The sequence below is a fragment of the Aotus nancymaae genome, unplaced genomic scaffold (assembly GCF_030222135.1).
Source record: "Aotus nancymaae isolate 86718 unplaced genomic scaffold, 86718_ANA_hifiasm-v0.15.2.pri h1tg000029l, whole genome shotgun sequence".
Taxonomy (NCBI): domain Eukaryota; kingdom Metazoa; phylum Chordata; class Mammalia; order Primates; family Aotidae; genus Aotus; species Aotus nancymaae.
Window position 1 is genome coordinate 89,846,298 of NW_026988442.1, and position 14,034 is coordinate 89,860,331.

Here is a 14,034-nt window from a genome sequence, read left to right on the forward strand (position 1 = left end):
CTACTTCAGATCTTATAAACAAAAGACAACAAGTGCTATTGTACTATTACAGCACAACAAACATAAGTCCAATTTATTATGTGCTTGTGTCCGAATACATTTATTATGTCCTTGTTTGAGTCCCCAGTCTTATCCTCAGCATGCACCAAAATAGCGTCTGCTACCAAGATACTCCTAATGACCTCATAAAGCCTTCTAATTGCAATTAAAACACTACGCACAGCCTCACAATCCTCTTCCCATCAGATGACTTAGATTTGGGGCTTATTTTATCCTTTTCCCCTGCCCAAAATGCCAATACACTGAGTATGGGGGGATGGTATCTTGTCCTCACCCCCTCCCCCTGCAGCCCGCCATTTGCTGCTGCAGATATTCTTCCCAACAGGAAGGCAACACAAGGCAGTCTGCCTTCCTCGAAGCAGCTGTGAGCTCCCTGAGCTCAGGGTTCAGCCCGTTAGCCAACCTTGCGCCCCTCATCCGATCCTTTTCCAGTCTCTAACGTAGTGTTCTGCATACACTAGGTGTCTAAATTAAAAAAATAATAATAATAAACTAGTGAACAACAAATAAACAAATATGATACAGTGCACACAGAATTCATTCCAAACCATTACCCCTTAAGATCATAAAACAAATTTCCCAGGTCTCTTTGATCATGCCTATTTTAAAACAAGAAAAAAATTACCCCTCGCCAACAGGTACACAAAAAGTAAAGGCTAAAGCGAAGTGTGAAGATAAATCAATCAGGTATATTGTCTGGAAGTCGTAAAGTGTGGCCCACACAGGCAGGTGGAAGGCAGTAATGGATGGAGCCCGTCGTGCTGCGGCGTCTGCATGGCACTAATGCAAAGCGCATGGTAGCTCTACCAGCACCCTGAACCGGTAATGCACACGCCCCCAAACAGCAGAAGCCCAGACACTAAATGCAGCCACGCCTGCCGTGGTTTTAGTGAGGCATGGATAGATTCTCGCACAGACAGCTGGGCTGGTACACATGGGAGGAAATACGGCTCCTGGGGGATTTCTAAAGCCTTTTAAAGGAATTGGAAATCACTTTACACCAATTGCCTCTTTTCCCTTTAAAGGTCGGGTGGGAGGAAGGTGGAATTTACCCCCTCAGCAAAGGTTCCCAGAAGTGTTTCTAATAATGAAATAATCTCTTCACATCCTCCCGGATTCGCTTCAACAGAACGGCTCATAGCAGTTCAGCTTTGGCTTGCAGTCAGGTAGCAGGTGAAGGGTGAGAAAGAAGGAACACCTACTCAGAGCCAGCACCAGTTCAAACCTAAGCTTTTTATTCAGGATTTATGACAACACTGCACAGTGAGTTATTCCCAGTTTACAGAGGAGGAGACTGAGGCTGGGAGAGGTGACGGGTCTCCTGCATGTTCAGGAATCCAGCGGGTGGCACAGCTGGCATTGGAAGCCTTGATGATGACAAAGCCCAAGCTTCCCCTCATCACATCTGCCTCCACGAACCAGGAAGCCCTTTCTAAACCTATATTTACTCAGCAGTCATTACCTATGATTTAAATGGAGAGATAAGAGACAAACATATGAAAAATTAAATAACTATCAATGCAAAATGACAAGAGATATCACGAGACTGTACATGAGTAGTTGGGAAGTGAGCAATAGAGACAGTACTTTGAGGATTATTTAAACTGTCTTTACCCTGGCATAGAAAACTCACTTTGTCAACATAGATAACTACAGCAGAAGTGACCCCGGGGACCTTAATATAGTCTTGCTCTATTACAATAGGAGTATAAGTGAATTGGCACACTGTTCAAAGGATAAGAAGCATCTCTCCACAGTGATTTCAGTTCAATTAAGCTGGGTATTGACAATCTGTAGGTTTCCCTCCCTTCAAGCATGTTGATAGAAAAATTGCAGTTTTTTCTGGCTCTGCAAAGAGATGTGTGTGCAGAACGAGGTCTTATTAATCAGAGTTATTTCTTGTCTCTCCTTTTTCACTTTCCTTTTGTTTGTTATTTCTTCTGAGTGGTGATCCCATGGTAACAGACGGAATTGCTTACAGGATCTGTAATTACTATTATTAATAATAATGATCATCATAATAAGAACAATCAGATATGATGAGAGAAAAAATATGAAAGAAAATTAAATTGTAGCTCTGCATGTAAACCATTTACGCCTTCCAAAATGAAAGCCAAAGGAATCAGGTAGCTCACACAGAGACCCACCAGCAAAGGCTGCTCGGGGCTCTTCTGCGGTGATGACCAGGGAAGATTTTACCACAGCGATACTAATACAAAATGTTTCAGAATATTCCACCATTACTACTCTGCTGGCTCTTTATATAACCTCTTTTTCTTTTCTCTTTTTGTTACTGTTGAGTGTGAGTGTGTGTGTATGTGTGTGTTTTGATTTTTAGCTTGAGACTTCTTTTCAATTTGGACCATTATATAATACAGGCTTAAAAGAGCAGCTCAAGAAATGCTGAAACTAAGAACCCAACAGTATATAAATGATCAATTAGTTTCTTCACTTGACGAAGCCATCCAGAAGTCCCAACTTGGGTACTCAGCCTAGCTCAGGCTCTGGTAGCCTGAGGATGAAAGACCACTCTTGACCTTGGAAGTTCTCAAGGAAGAGTGCACAGTCTTCACCCAGCCGGGTGCTCAAATCACCACTACCCACCAACTCTGCCCCAGACAGATCTCAGAAAGGCCCTTCTTCCTTCACTTGTAGTCTACAGAGTATTTATAATAGCCTCAGACATTTGTCATTCTTATGTGCACAACTTTATACCCTGATGATGATAGGCTTTTGGAGAAGTTAGAGAACGTATTTTCCTCCTGTGTACATACTCTGGTGGGTAGCACAGCACTATCTGGGCACGTACTTAAACACAAAAATGAATTAGGAATTTCACATCCTAAAAGATCTCACAGCTTTATGAAGAAATGAAGTTGAAAGCTAAAAATCACAATGCAACTTGGCTAATGCTTTACTGGTTTACATATGAATACATGGTCTGCCTTTGGAAGCTCATGGTGCACACTGTTTGATGGCCCATAACTTACAGTTCCTTTATACATAAAGAAGGCATGGCAGCTTCTCTGGATCTGGGTCATGAGATTGTTCACACTGATGCCAGCCCACTGTGCTGAATGCAACTTTAAAAATGCCAATATTTCAAATAGGTAACTATTACTTTAAGTGAACTAGAATGCTTAGTGAAGTGGCCCTATTTCCCTCCTCAGCTAATGATGAACAGGCTCCTGCCTGTTCAAAAATCTCCAAATGCAGTTCTCTCCTAAGAAAAGAGAATTGATCTGGGTAAGTCAATACATGTATGCCTTTGAGCAGTGAAAGAGAAGAGGCTATGTTTCTAATCGTGGGATTGAGTAGTGGTGTGCAGTAGAAGTAATGAAAGAGAATGATGAACTCGGTAGCAAAAGGTTGTATCAGAGGACAATATTTTTCCAGGTTTCTGAATCCTGAGTACTAAAGAACAAATTATCTTGTAGGAATTTCAGGATATGCAAAGCACACAAATAAAGAGAGAGATATATGGGACTACCCTCTAGTGAAAAAACAGCTTAACAAGGTGGTAATAATTTAGTGTAGACAGCAGCAGCTATTTTACAAGAAATCACTCCATTACAATTGTTAACCTCATTTGCAGAATGCACTCCCCATCCCAGTTCTCTAAGGAATGAAATCCAAGCCCTCACTCTAATGTAGAAAACATCTCATGTTTAGAATCTTTACCCATTTGAGTGCTAGACAGGCTATGTGTATCAAATCATCGTAGTACTTTTATGGATGCAAAGATTGGTGTAAATATGACCATTTTTCCATGAGGAAACCAGAAATGTTATGAAACTTGCCAAAAGCTTTACTGCTGACATGGAGCAGAACCCAGATTCCAATCTGAATAGACTTGTTTCTAAAGCCAGCCTGTTTCATGGTATTATTGATACCATTGCTGCTTTTCAGACATTATCAATGAGAAAACTGGGCTTTGAAGAAGTAATAATTTTATCAAGGTTGCTCCCACTTGTAAGTGTTGTGCTGGCTGGAACACAAACCCAGATCTGCTCACTCCAGAACCCATACTATGTTCGTTCACTAATCCCCACTGTCCAGCTCACTTGACCATCTTGAACATTTAGTTTTATGGGTCCAATTTTCACTGAAGTCGTGTATAAGTCCACTTATAAGTGAATCTCCACCTCCTCACCCATGTAAAGGACTGTCAAAATGAATTTTGCTTGTTTGAAGATCATTCAAAGATGATCTTCACATAAACCTTTCCAGCTCAAACCACAATTCCCTAGCCTAGAGCAGGCATCAGGAGTATCTGTCATCAAAGCCGACATTCTTTCAGTGGCATTAACACCTGACCTTTCAATACATGGTCAAGATGCAAGGCTAAATCTACCCAACGGCCAATGTAGCTGAGGGAGAATAGATAGAAAGAGAGGAAAAACATTATGGCAATAATTTAGTGGTTTTAAGATGAAAGATTGACTCTCTAATACAACTTTATTTCTTTTCTTCCCCCCAAAAAATATTGGTTAAGTGATTCAATGAGTAAACAAATCAATCAATTAATGTATGAACAATCAGATAAATGAATATAGGAATATGAAAATCTGTGTATACTTAGAAGGAAACATAAATCTATATGAATTAGTAAATGTGGAGACCAATTTTAGAATCAGATTGGATGCACTGAGACTGGGGCAAGTCTAAGAGATAGATGCATAGATACATAAACGTGAAAAATAACATCCATTTACTTCTGGTTTTTAGTCTTTATCCTACTGTCTCCCGGAAGAAAGATAGTCAGAGGACAAAGGGAAGATTCAAAATAAAAGCCAACTCAGGGGTAGTAAAAGTTTCAAGCAACCATTTCTCCCATCCCTCATACTGTGTTTGAAGCTAAAGTTTGTGATGTAAGTTATATATATCTTATGATCTTACACACACACCCACACACTCACACACACACCCACACACTCACACACACCCCCACACACTCTCTCACACACACACACACACACTGTGTGTGGTGGATTATTGTGTGTGCTGGAGATAATATAAGTTAAATGTGCTGGTATAAAGCAGTACCACAACAGTTAGTATTATAGATTGGACAGGGTTTTTCTTGTCTTCTTTGTATAAGCATCATGGACATTTCAAAACTGTCCATCTTTATTTCTCCCTTTACAATATTTCATTAGTGATGGATAACTTTTTTGTTTATTTTATCAGCATTTGCCTATATTGGTATGAATAACATTTTTAAAGTTTTGGGTTAATTGTTTTTGTAATATTATTGTCTTTACCAATATGAATTACGTCTTATTTTTATTTTTAAAGTCAAAAGCAAATAACATCAATTTTTTGGACTTTATAGAGAATGTAATCTTAGGTTAGATGCAGTGGCTCATGTCTACAATCCCAGCACTTTGGTGGCAGGTTGTTTGAGGCCAAGAGTTCAAGACCAGCCTGGGCAATATAGTGAGACCCTATCTCTACAAAAAATGTTTCTAAAAAATTATCTGGATGTGATGGCACACACCTGTGGTTCCAGCTACTTAAGAGGCTGAGGCAGGAGGATCACTTGAGCCCAGGTGACCAAGGCTGCAGTGAGCCATGATTGTGCCACTACCCTCTAGCCTGGGTAACATAGCAAGACTACATCTCTAAAAAATAAACTATATTCTTGCTTTAATGAAATATTGGAGACATGTGGGTTATCAGTGGGCTGGGTTTAGGGAATAGTTTTAAGATGAGTCAGAATGTTTGAACATAATTTAATTTTATGCTGTGTATTAGGCCATTCTTGCATTACTATATGAGAATACCTAAAACTGGGTGATTTGGAAAGAAAAGGGGTTTAATTAATTGTCTCATGGTTCTGCAGGCTGTACAGGAAGCATGGTGGCAGCATCCATGCTCAGCGTCTGGGGAGGTCTCAGGGAGCTTACAATCATGATGGAAGGTGAAGTGGGAGCAGGCAGTTCAGATGGCAAGAACAGGAGCAAGAGAGAGAGTGGACGGAAGGTGCCATGTGCTTTAAACAACCAGATGTCTTGAGAACTCTCATTATCGAAAAGACAGCACCAAGCCATGAGGGATCTGCTCCCATGACCCAGACACCTCCCACTGGGTCCCATCTCCAACACTGGGAATTACAGTTCAACATGAGATTTGGGCAGGGACAGATATCCAAACCATATCATGCTGCAAGAAGTATTTTCTTTTATAGAGTTGGAAAATCCATTAGAGTTCATTAAAATCATACTCTTTTTCTCCTGCTTCTAATATGTTGAAACTGAGGTTCAGAAAGATGAAATGACATATCCCAAGTTGTGTACAGAGATAGTGGGGGAGGAAGGATTAACAAAGGGCACCCAAGTGGCCTGTTCTTTTCTCTTTTCAGCTCAGTCATGCCAACTGCTGTGCTCCTGCTTCGTAGCTGTGCTAATAAATAGTGGTGACTTTCAGTGTATGTGCTCATCACTACTGTCTCATGGATGTGCCTGGGATCATTTCTCTATTTTCTGGACCTTAGTTTCTCCGTGTGTAACACTAAGAGGATGGGGAGGGAAGAAACCACACGATTTCTATGCTAGGTTCCTTTTCAACTCTGAGAATTTACGAAGAGTAATGATGTAATTATGCAGGCAAGATTCTCAGATGACAAAAGCTTTTCAAGTCTTCCTATTTCCTCTTTTGCCGTATTTGAGAGGATGTTCAGAATTAAATTGCATGTCCAATTGCAGTAAATGTTTTAGCCTAAGTAATTACTACAGTGTCTGATACATCCTAGATAGTGCCTTGCAACTTTGTATTTGTGGTTGCTTTTCTGTATTACCAGGGCTACCAGGGTATTGCTCTCTTGTTTTTGTTGCAATTATTGTTTTCTTAACTGACTGTGAAACTAAGCTTCAGAAAAGCAAAGGGGGCTTGGCATGTTGGCTCATGCCTGTGGTCCTAGCTACTTGGGAGGCTAAGGTAGGAGAATTGCTTGAGCCCAGGAGTTTGAAGCTGCAATGAGTTAGGATCATACTACTGCACTCCAGCCAGGGCGCCACACACACACACACACACACACACACACACACACACACACACATACACAGAGAGAGAGAGAGAGAGAGAGAGAGAGAGACCCTGTCTCTTTAAAAAGTATATATACATACATGTATATACACATATATCTATATATATATATATTTTTTTTTTTTAAAGAAAGTGATTTATCCAAGCTTCTTGTTGGCAGATACAGGTTTCACAAATACAGATCTCTCAAGCTCTAATGCCCAAATATCTCCCTTTAAAAAGTATATATACATACATGTATATACATATATATATATATATATATTTTATTTTATTTTTTTTTTTAAAGAAAGTGATTTATGCAAGCTTCTTGTTGGCAGATACAGGTTTCACAAGTACAGATCTCTCAAGCTCTAATGCCCAAATATCTCCCTCTCTCACTGCCTTACCTTCTTCCCCCTATTAGGCAAAAAGTGTCCTTCCACCATGATTTATAGGTCCTCATCTCCGTGTTCTTTCGTTGTTAACCTTTCCAAATATTTTTGGCAAAGAGAAGTAATATGGGGAATAAATACTAAACAAAACAAAACCCTGCAATTAACTTCATTGCATGCACAGTGTGGATCACATAATCTCAGCCTTGCTCTCTGAGAAAATGGTTCTCTGAAAACATTATACATGCTAGTGTTTCTCTTGTGAGGAAGCGTGTCAGGAGTCGGAAGTGCAGGCTTTGGAGTCAGACATCCTCGGCTCAAGTCCTTGCTTAGTCATTTATTAACTGTGGGATATTGGGTGAGCTGCCTAATTCTCATTCACATTTTCCTTATTTTTGACATAGCAGTATTGCCTCCTTTCCAATTTAGGCATTGCCAATCTTAACTGAAATCATGGGATTAAATGCTTAGCGTAGAGCCCATGGGAAAGGGCTCCACAAATTGAGCTCTTAAGATGACTGTCCTTCATACTCACTTTGGTGGAGCTCCATGGAGAACACAGTATCTCTTCCTACTCTGCATACAGTACCTGGGTGTTGATTAATGTTGCCTGCTGAGTGGTCCATCACACTGCTCGCATGCCCCATTTTTGACATTCCTCCTCATGTCTCTTGCTCTGTGTTGTGTTGTCTGGGCAGAGGACAAGATCTGGACATCAGTGCAGCACAACAATCCAGAGCTGACCCGAGTGCGGGGCGCCAACTCTGAGAATCCCTATGCCATGGCCCTGGACTACGGGGGCAGCATGGAGCAGCTGGAGGCTGTGATCGACGGCTCTGAGCACTGTGAGCAGGAGGTGGCCTACCACTGCAGGAGGTCCCGCCTGCTCAACACGCCAGGTAAGGCCTCTGCATGCATGACCACAGTGGGACAGATGGGACCCCCCAAACCTGGAGCATTAGACCAAGGAAAATTGGCCACGAAGGGAGCTATACTTAACAGTTAGTCACTGTGCACTGGAGAGAAACACACCAGGAGAGGTCAGGTTATGTACTAATCCTGGCTCTGGAATTCAGGATGGGACCTAGAGTGAGTTCTGTCACCTTTCAAGGTTTTCTCCTCATCATCATAAAGAAAACAATTTGAACACCCACCCTGTAACAGTTGTGAGAATGAAGGACGCCTGAAGAGCAATTGCCCTCGAAGAGAGCATTCGAGATTGGCATAGAAATGCTATTGTGGGGAGAGTGAATTTTTGATAAGGCACCAGGATCTCAGCACACCCACCCAAGAGCGACGATTTATGTCTGGGGTGGAGGATGCCTGGATGCCTAAGAGAGCAGCGTTAGGAGGGGAGGCCAGCCAGGCAGGCAGGGCAAGCCTGTGGGTTCATGACGTGAACGGAGCCTGAGAAGTGGAGGCCTTAGGGGAAATGACTCTTTTTATAAGTTAAGTGTGCTTCTAGAAGAAATTAAACTAACACTGCTTTTTTATTTATTTACCTATGGTTATTTTTCATAGTAAATGGTTGATTTAGTTATTAACATGCTTGGAAAAGGAAACAAAACAAAACAAGAACAAAACCAACTTGTAGAACTGCTTACCAAGACTCTAAAGAGCTTCCGTAAAATGTAAGAAAGGGATCGTCAAAATGTACACGTTCCCTGGGAGTCAGTCATTTTTTTGTGGATGTCAGTTCATCATTCGTTTTGTGGGAGAAAAAAGGCCAAAATATCTGAAGTATCTAAGAAAGGTTGCTATAATCTCTAGCCTCAAGAAACTTATATTCCGGCACTTAGAATTTAGGAAGTTTGAAAGGCTGGGGAAAAATGGAGGATACAATGTCAACAAAGGGTGAATCATAGAAACCTAACTAAATTCAACAGAATGCCTTCCTGACCTAGGATCGTCAAGGAAGACGTTGTTCCACATAAGAGAATTTTCCAGATAACTGTCACTTACCCTTTTAAGTATCAAAAATCTTTCTAAAGAATTTTTGACTATTTGAAATGAAAATCTTTCTCAAATGGATTACACGCTTCCATGCCTTGTTAAACAGAGAATTCTGAACATAAAATGTAACCTTTTCTTGATGACTCAGGATCAGCATTGTGAAAATCAATTACTGTACTCTCCTTAGATTTCAATGGGCTTGCAGGGCTGATTAGATCAGAGGTACCGGTTCATGTCCCTTTACCCAGCGTCCTCAGAGGGTGCTGCCCTGCCAGAGTCAACGTTTGTATTTATGTGTATTTCTCTCTCCATTGCTGTCGACCCTGCACGTGCTGCCTCAGCACTGTTATCAGGGCGACTGTCTCCAGAAATGCCCTTCCCTCTTTTCCTTGTGTTGTTTCTAGTTTTAGAAGGTTTGGTTTTGGCAGAATTGTAGAACAAATGTTCATTCTGACTATGGACTTCCTTCAGCATAAACATTCTGTAATATCAATTTGGCTACATCACTGCCTTTGCAAATGTGTTCTTTTCCTAACTCAACGGCCTCTCTGTCCCTTATCTTACTTGAATGGGAGGGCACTGGTTTGGCAGCAAGTCATATCGGGAGTAAGGGCTTGATCCTGTCATTTACTAGTTAGGTGGTCTTGTTCAAGTTGCTCAATTTCTACGATTTCAATTTCACCACCTGAAAATGTTTTTTTTTTTTTTCTTTTTCTTTTTGAGACGGAGTCTCGCTCTGTCATCCAGGCTGGAGTGCAGTGGTACATTCTTGTCTCACTGCAACCTCCGACTCCCTGGTTCAAAAGATTCTCCTGCCTCAGCCTCCTGAGTAGCTGGGATTACAGGGACAGGCCACCACACCTAGCTATTTTTTTTTGTATTTTTTAGTAGAGACGGGGTTTCACCATGTTGGCTGGATGGTCTCCATCTCCTGACCTCGTGATCCACCCACCTCGTCCTCCCAAAGCGCTGGGATTACAGGTGTGAGCCAAACACCACCTGAAAAATTTGCATGAAAATCCTGAGCTCATGAAGTTGATCTGAGGATGGAAGAAAAAATTTAGTCCGAACTGCTTGTGCTATGCCTGGTACATAATAGGTATTCAACAAACACTGGTGTCCTTTTTCAGAGTTTCCATTACAGCAGGGAAAGTCCAAAATGTGTTTCACAATGACAAACAAGCACAAAGAGAAATTGTATTTCTATTTTAACAATGTAAATAGAATAATTGTAATAATTATGTAGTAACAGAATCAATCAGAAAGTTCGTACATGTAGACAGGCTCACCCCCTAAGACAGCTACTTTAATGTCAGGAGTGAGTCCTTCCAGACATTTTTCCATGTATATATTCTCAGAGGCACAAGGCAGACACACCAAATGTTTGTGCATGAGGGTCTTCATTTATCCTCTTTTCCCCGTGAGTTCTGAACCAAAAGGAGGGTGAAAAAGGAGGATAATGGGTATGTAGGCTCAGTGTCAACCTTCTTCTGGTGAGTTGGTTGGGAGAATGCAGCATGGACCATTTTGTTCCCTTGGCTTCCACCTCCAGACCAGACACTGCTTGTGGGGCAACAGAGCACTCACTCATCTAGACAATCACATAGGGGTGTGACCTACCTTCACATTTTCACTGCCAGGACAGAATCCACCTGGACCCCCATGCATGAGAGCTCACCTTCTGGAAGCAGGAATGGGAAAAACAATATACAACGTACGTAGCCACATGGATTCAACAGCCAGCACCTAGGGCATACACCTACAGGGATGTTTCCTCGTCCTTATTATTACTAAGCCACTCCCCTCCGTTTCCCACACAGAAGCCCAAGGACAGGAGGGAAAAAGGGTAGAGGCCATCTCCTCTTTACCTATGATTCTGGAAGAATATTGTGCAAGTTTTTTCTTTATCAGCTGAATCTGTAGTCTATGCTGGGAAAAGATTCCCAACCCTGTGATACTGTTTTACAACCTGTGTTTGTCACACACAAGAAACGTACAAATAGCTTTCTATATCAATAAATATAACTTCATATTATCATTTTCATTAACTGTAGAGTATTTCATTATATGAATGGACTCCAATTAACAAATCTCCTATTTGGATGTGTAGATCGTTTCCATTTTTTCCCCATTACACACAAGGCTGCAGAACAGTTTTGCACGTAGATCTTTGTGAACATAACTGATTATATCCTCAGGACAAATTCCTTGAGGTGCCATTTGCCGGGCAGCAAGAATGCATATTTTTAAGACTCTTGCCACATTGAATTCTGCAATGCATCAAGGTCGTACCAATTTATACTCCCAACATCACTGTGAGACTGAGTGCCCATTTCCCAGCCATAGATACTGTTATCTTCCTTCTGCTTTGGTAATGTGATAAGCTCAAAGGTGGGGGGTGGGCATCAAATATGGTTATAAATAGTTTTGTTGTTAGTTTTTAAAAGTTTGCAGCCTGATATCCACAGCCTATTGGCTATTACTAATTGGTAGCCAGGGTTAGTAGACATATGAAAAATTCAATTGTGGCTTCAGGTACATTTAAACCAGTAAGAGAAAGTAGGGGTGCCTTGTGGCCATAGATTCTCCTCTATACTGTGCACAATAGATAATAAATGGAGACAATACAAGAAGGCAACATGAAAGCAAAATAAAGACATGCTTAGATGGCCAATAATGACGGAGATTTCTCATGTTTGAGGATATGTGTGGGATGAGCTACTGGAATTATCCCTAACCTAGACAGCAGATCTGTACCATAAGAGTCATTGTCCCCATCTGGTATTTCAGAAAACAAAACTTCAGAGAGAATAAGAGGCTTGTTTAATGCCACACGGCTAGAAAGGGGCAGGTCTAGCTCTTGCAACCAACATCTCCTGAAGTCAGAGCAAAATGGCTCTTTCTGATACATCACAAAAAGCTGCAAAGGTCCAAGAGTTACAAGGAAATGAAGGAGTCAGAAAAAAACATGATTTTGTATAAATTTCCTTATTGTGTAGGAAAATGGGAGGAGAGAGAAGCACAGCCAGGTATGTCTCCGTGAAGGCCACAGCGTTGTCAGGGTTGCCTGCACTGGGCACATTCCTGGGCAGCATCACAGGGTTTGTGTCGTCCTGGCCTAGACGTAGCAGCTTCCATGGTTCACACACCCCTTCATGGGAAGACCTGTGTCTTCTTACACAGCATCCCCAGAGCCTCCTTCTACCTGCTCCCCACTGCAGCGAGGGCCCTACTTCCATTCATTTAGTAGCAGCAGAGGGAGAAGGAGGAGACAGGCAGGATGAGGTCAGGCATGGGTCATCACTGGGCCTTTTTCATTCAGGTGTGACAGACCATGACACTGTCATTTTATGACAGTCTCCTTGGATTATTTTTTCCCAGAACTACTGATAAGTTCCAGCCAATGGAATGTGTCCTCTATCTCTCTAACTGAAGGTTTATGCTAGAAAGTATCTCCAGTGTCTCACCAGGACATCTGTATCCTAGGGAAAGTGTCTTTGTGATTCTCGTGCATCTTATTTTTCCCTTCACTCTGCTTGCTGCTTTCTACTCTGAGCTTTCAGCAGGGCCAGAGGCCCGGTGCTATAGTGCAGCTTCCAGTACAGAGCCCAGGGTTGGAGGATCTCCACAGCCTGCCAGTTCTCACAGCACCTTGTCACAGGGGAGGAGGCGGCCACTTGTCCCCAGAAAGGCTTTCTTGGTTGAGCCCAGACCTTTTCTCTCTTGTCAGCACCTTCATAGGTATTTTGCCTGAGGCTAGAGTCCTGAAGGTGATAGGTGATGAGCATATGAAATGAAACAGGAAACGCTTACACAGAGGACAGAAAAATCAATATCGAAGCCATAGTCTGGAAGATGCTTTAATCACATGGCCAATTAGATCTATAACCCAAAACTTTCCTCTGGAAGGAAGACAAAATGGAGAGGGGCATAGGCAAGTGACCACATGGGGAAACTGAATGCCCAGATCTCTGCTGGGAATGGGCACTGGAAGGCCTGCCTATCCCACAATTCCCTTGCAATGGTCTCTGTGTGCTGAGAAGGCTCCCCACTGGATTCAGTCATTGGGGTGTCAGTATCCGGTGTAGGCATCTTTCTGCACTCACCACTCCATGTAAGGAAACTCTGTTTGTGGAAACCCTCTTCAGTAAACCCGTGAGCTCTCGAAGGCAGAGTTAAGAAGTCAATATTGAAACACACGAAAGCACTGGAAATTCAGACTCCATTACTTTGAAATCTAATGACCTTAGGACTGCCTGAGCTGGAGTTTACTTTGGTTTTTCTGAACAGAACGCATTTGTGGAGCAAATCAGTCATGCAGGCAAGATTGCCTTGAGGATTATGTGTGTTCTTCAGGAGCCCTAAGAATCCAGAGCTCCACAGCACGCAGAACCCTGTTTACCTACCAGTAACGAGCTGGTTTAAAGCCATTCCTATTAATTCATTTATGCCACTGAGAGTGGTCTCTACCTGCAGTCAATTGCTTTACCTAGTTACATTACAATGGAATTTAAAACAACAGCATCCTATTTCTGGACAGCATCCTATTTCTTTTAAAGTATTTTAAATTCTCAATTTTTTTAAATTACTGACACTTAGT

At 41.8% G+C, this 14,034-nt stretch overlaps 1 protein-coding gene across 1 annotated transcript in view; it reads left to right on the forward strand.

The window, feature by feature from the left end:
* The window catches only part of CNTNAP5 (contactin associated protein family member 5), an 882,261-nt gene that overhangs the window by 596,048 nt on the left and 272,179 nt on the right, over positions 1 to 14,034 (forward strand). The window contains exon 13 of the mRNA XM_021667927.2: positions 8,180 to 8,380. Within this exon, the coding sequence (XP_021523602.2) occupies positions 8,180 to 8,380 (201 nt within the window). The remainder of the gene's footprint in view (positions 1 to 8,179; positions 8,381 to 14,034) is intronic.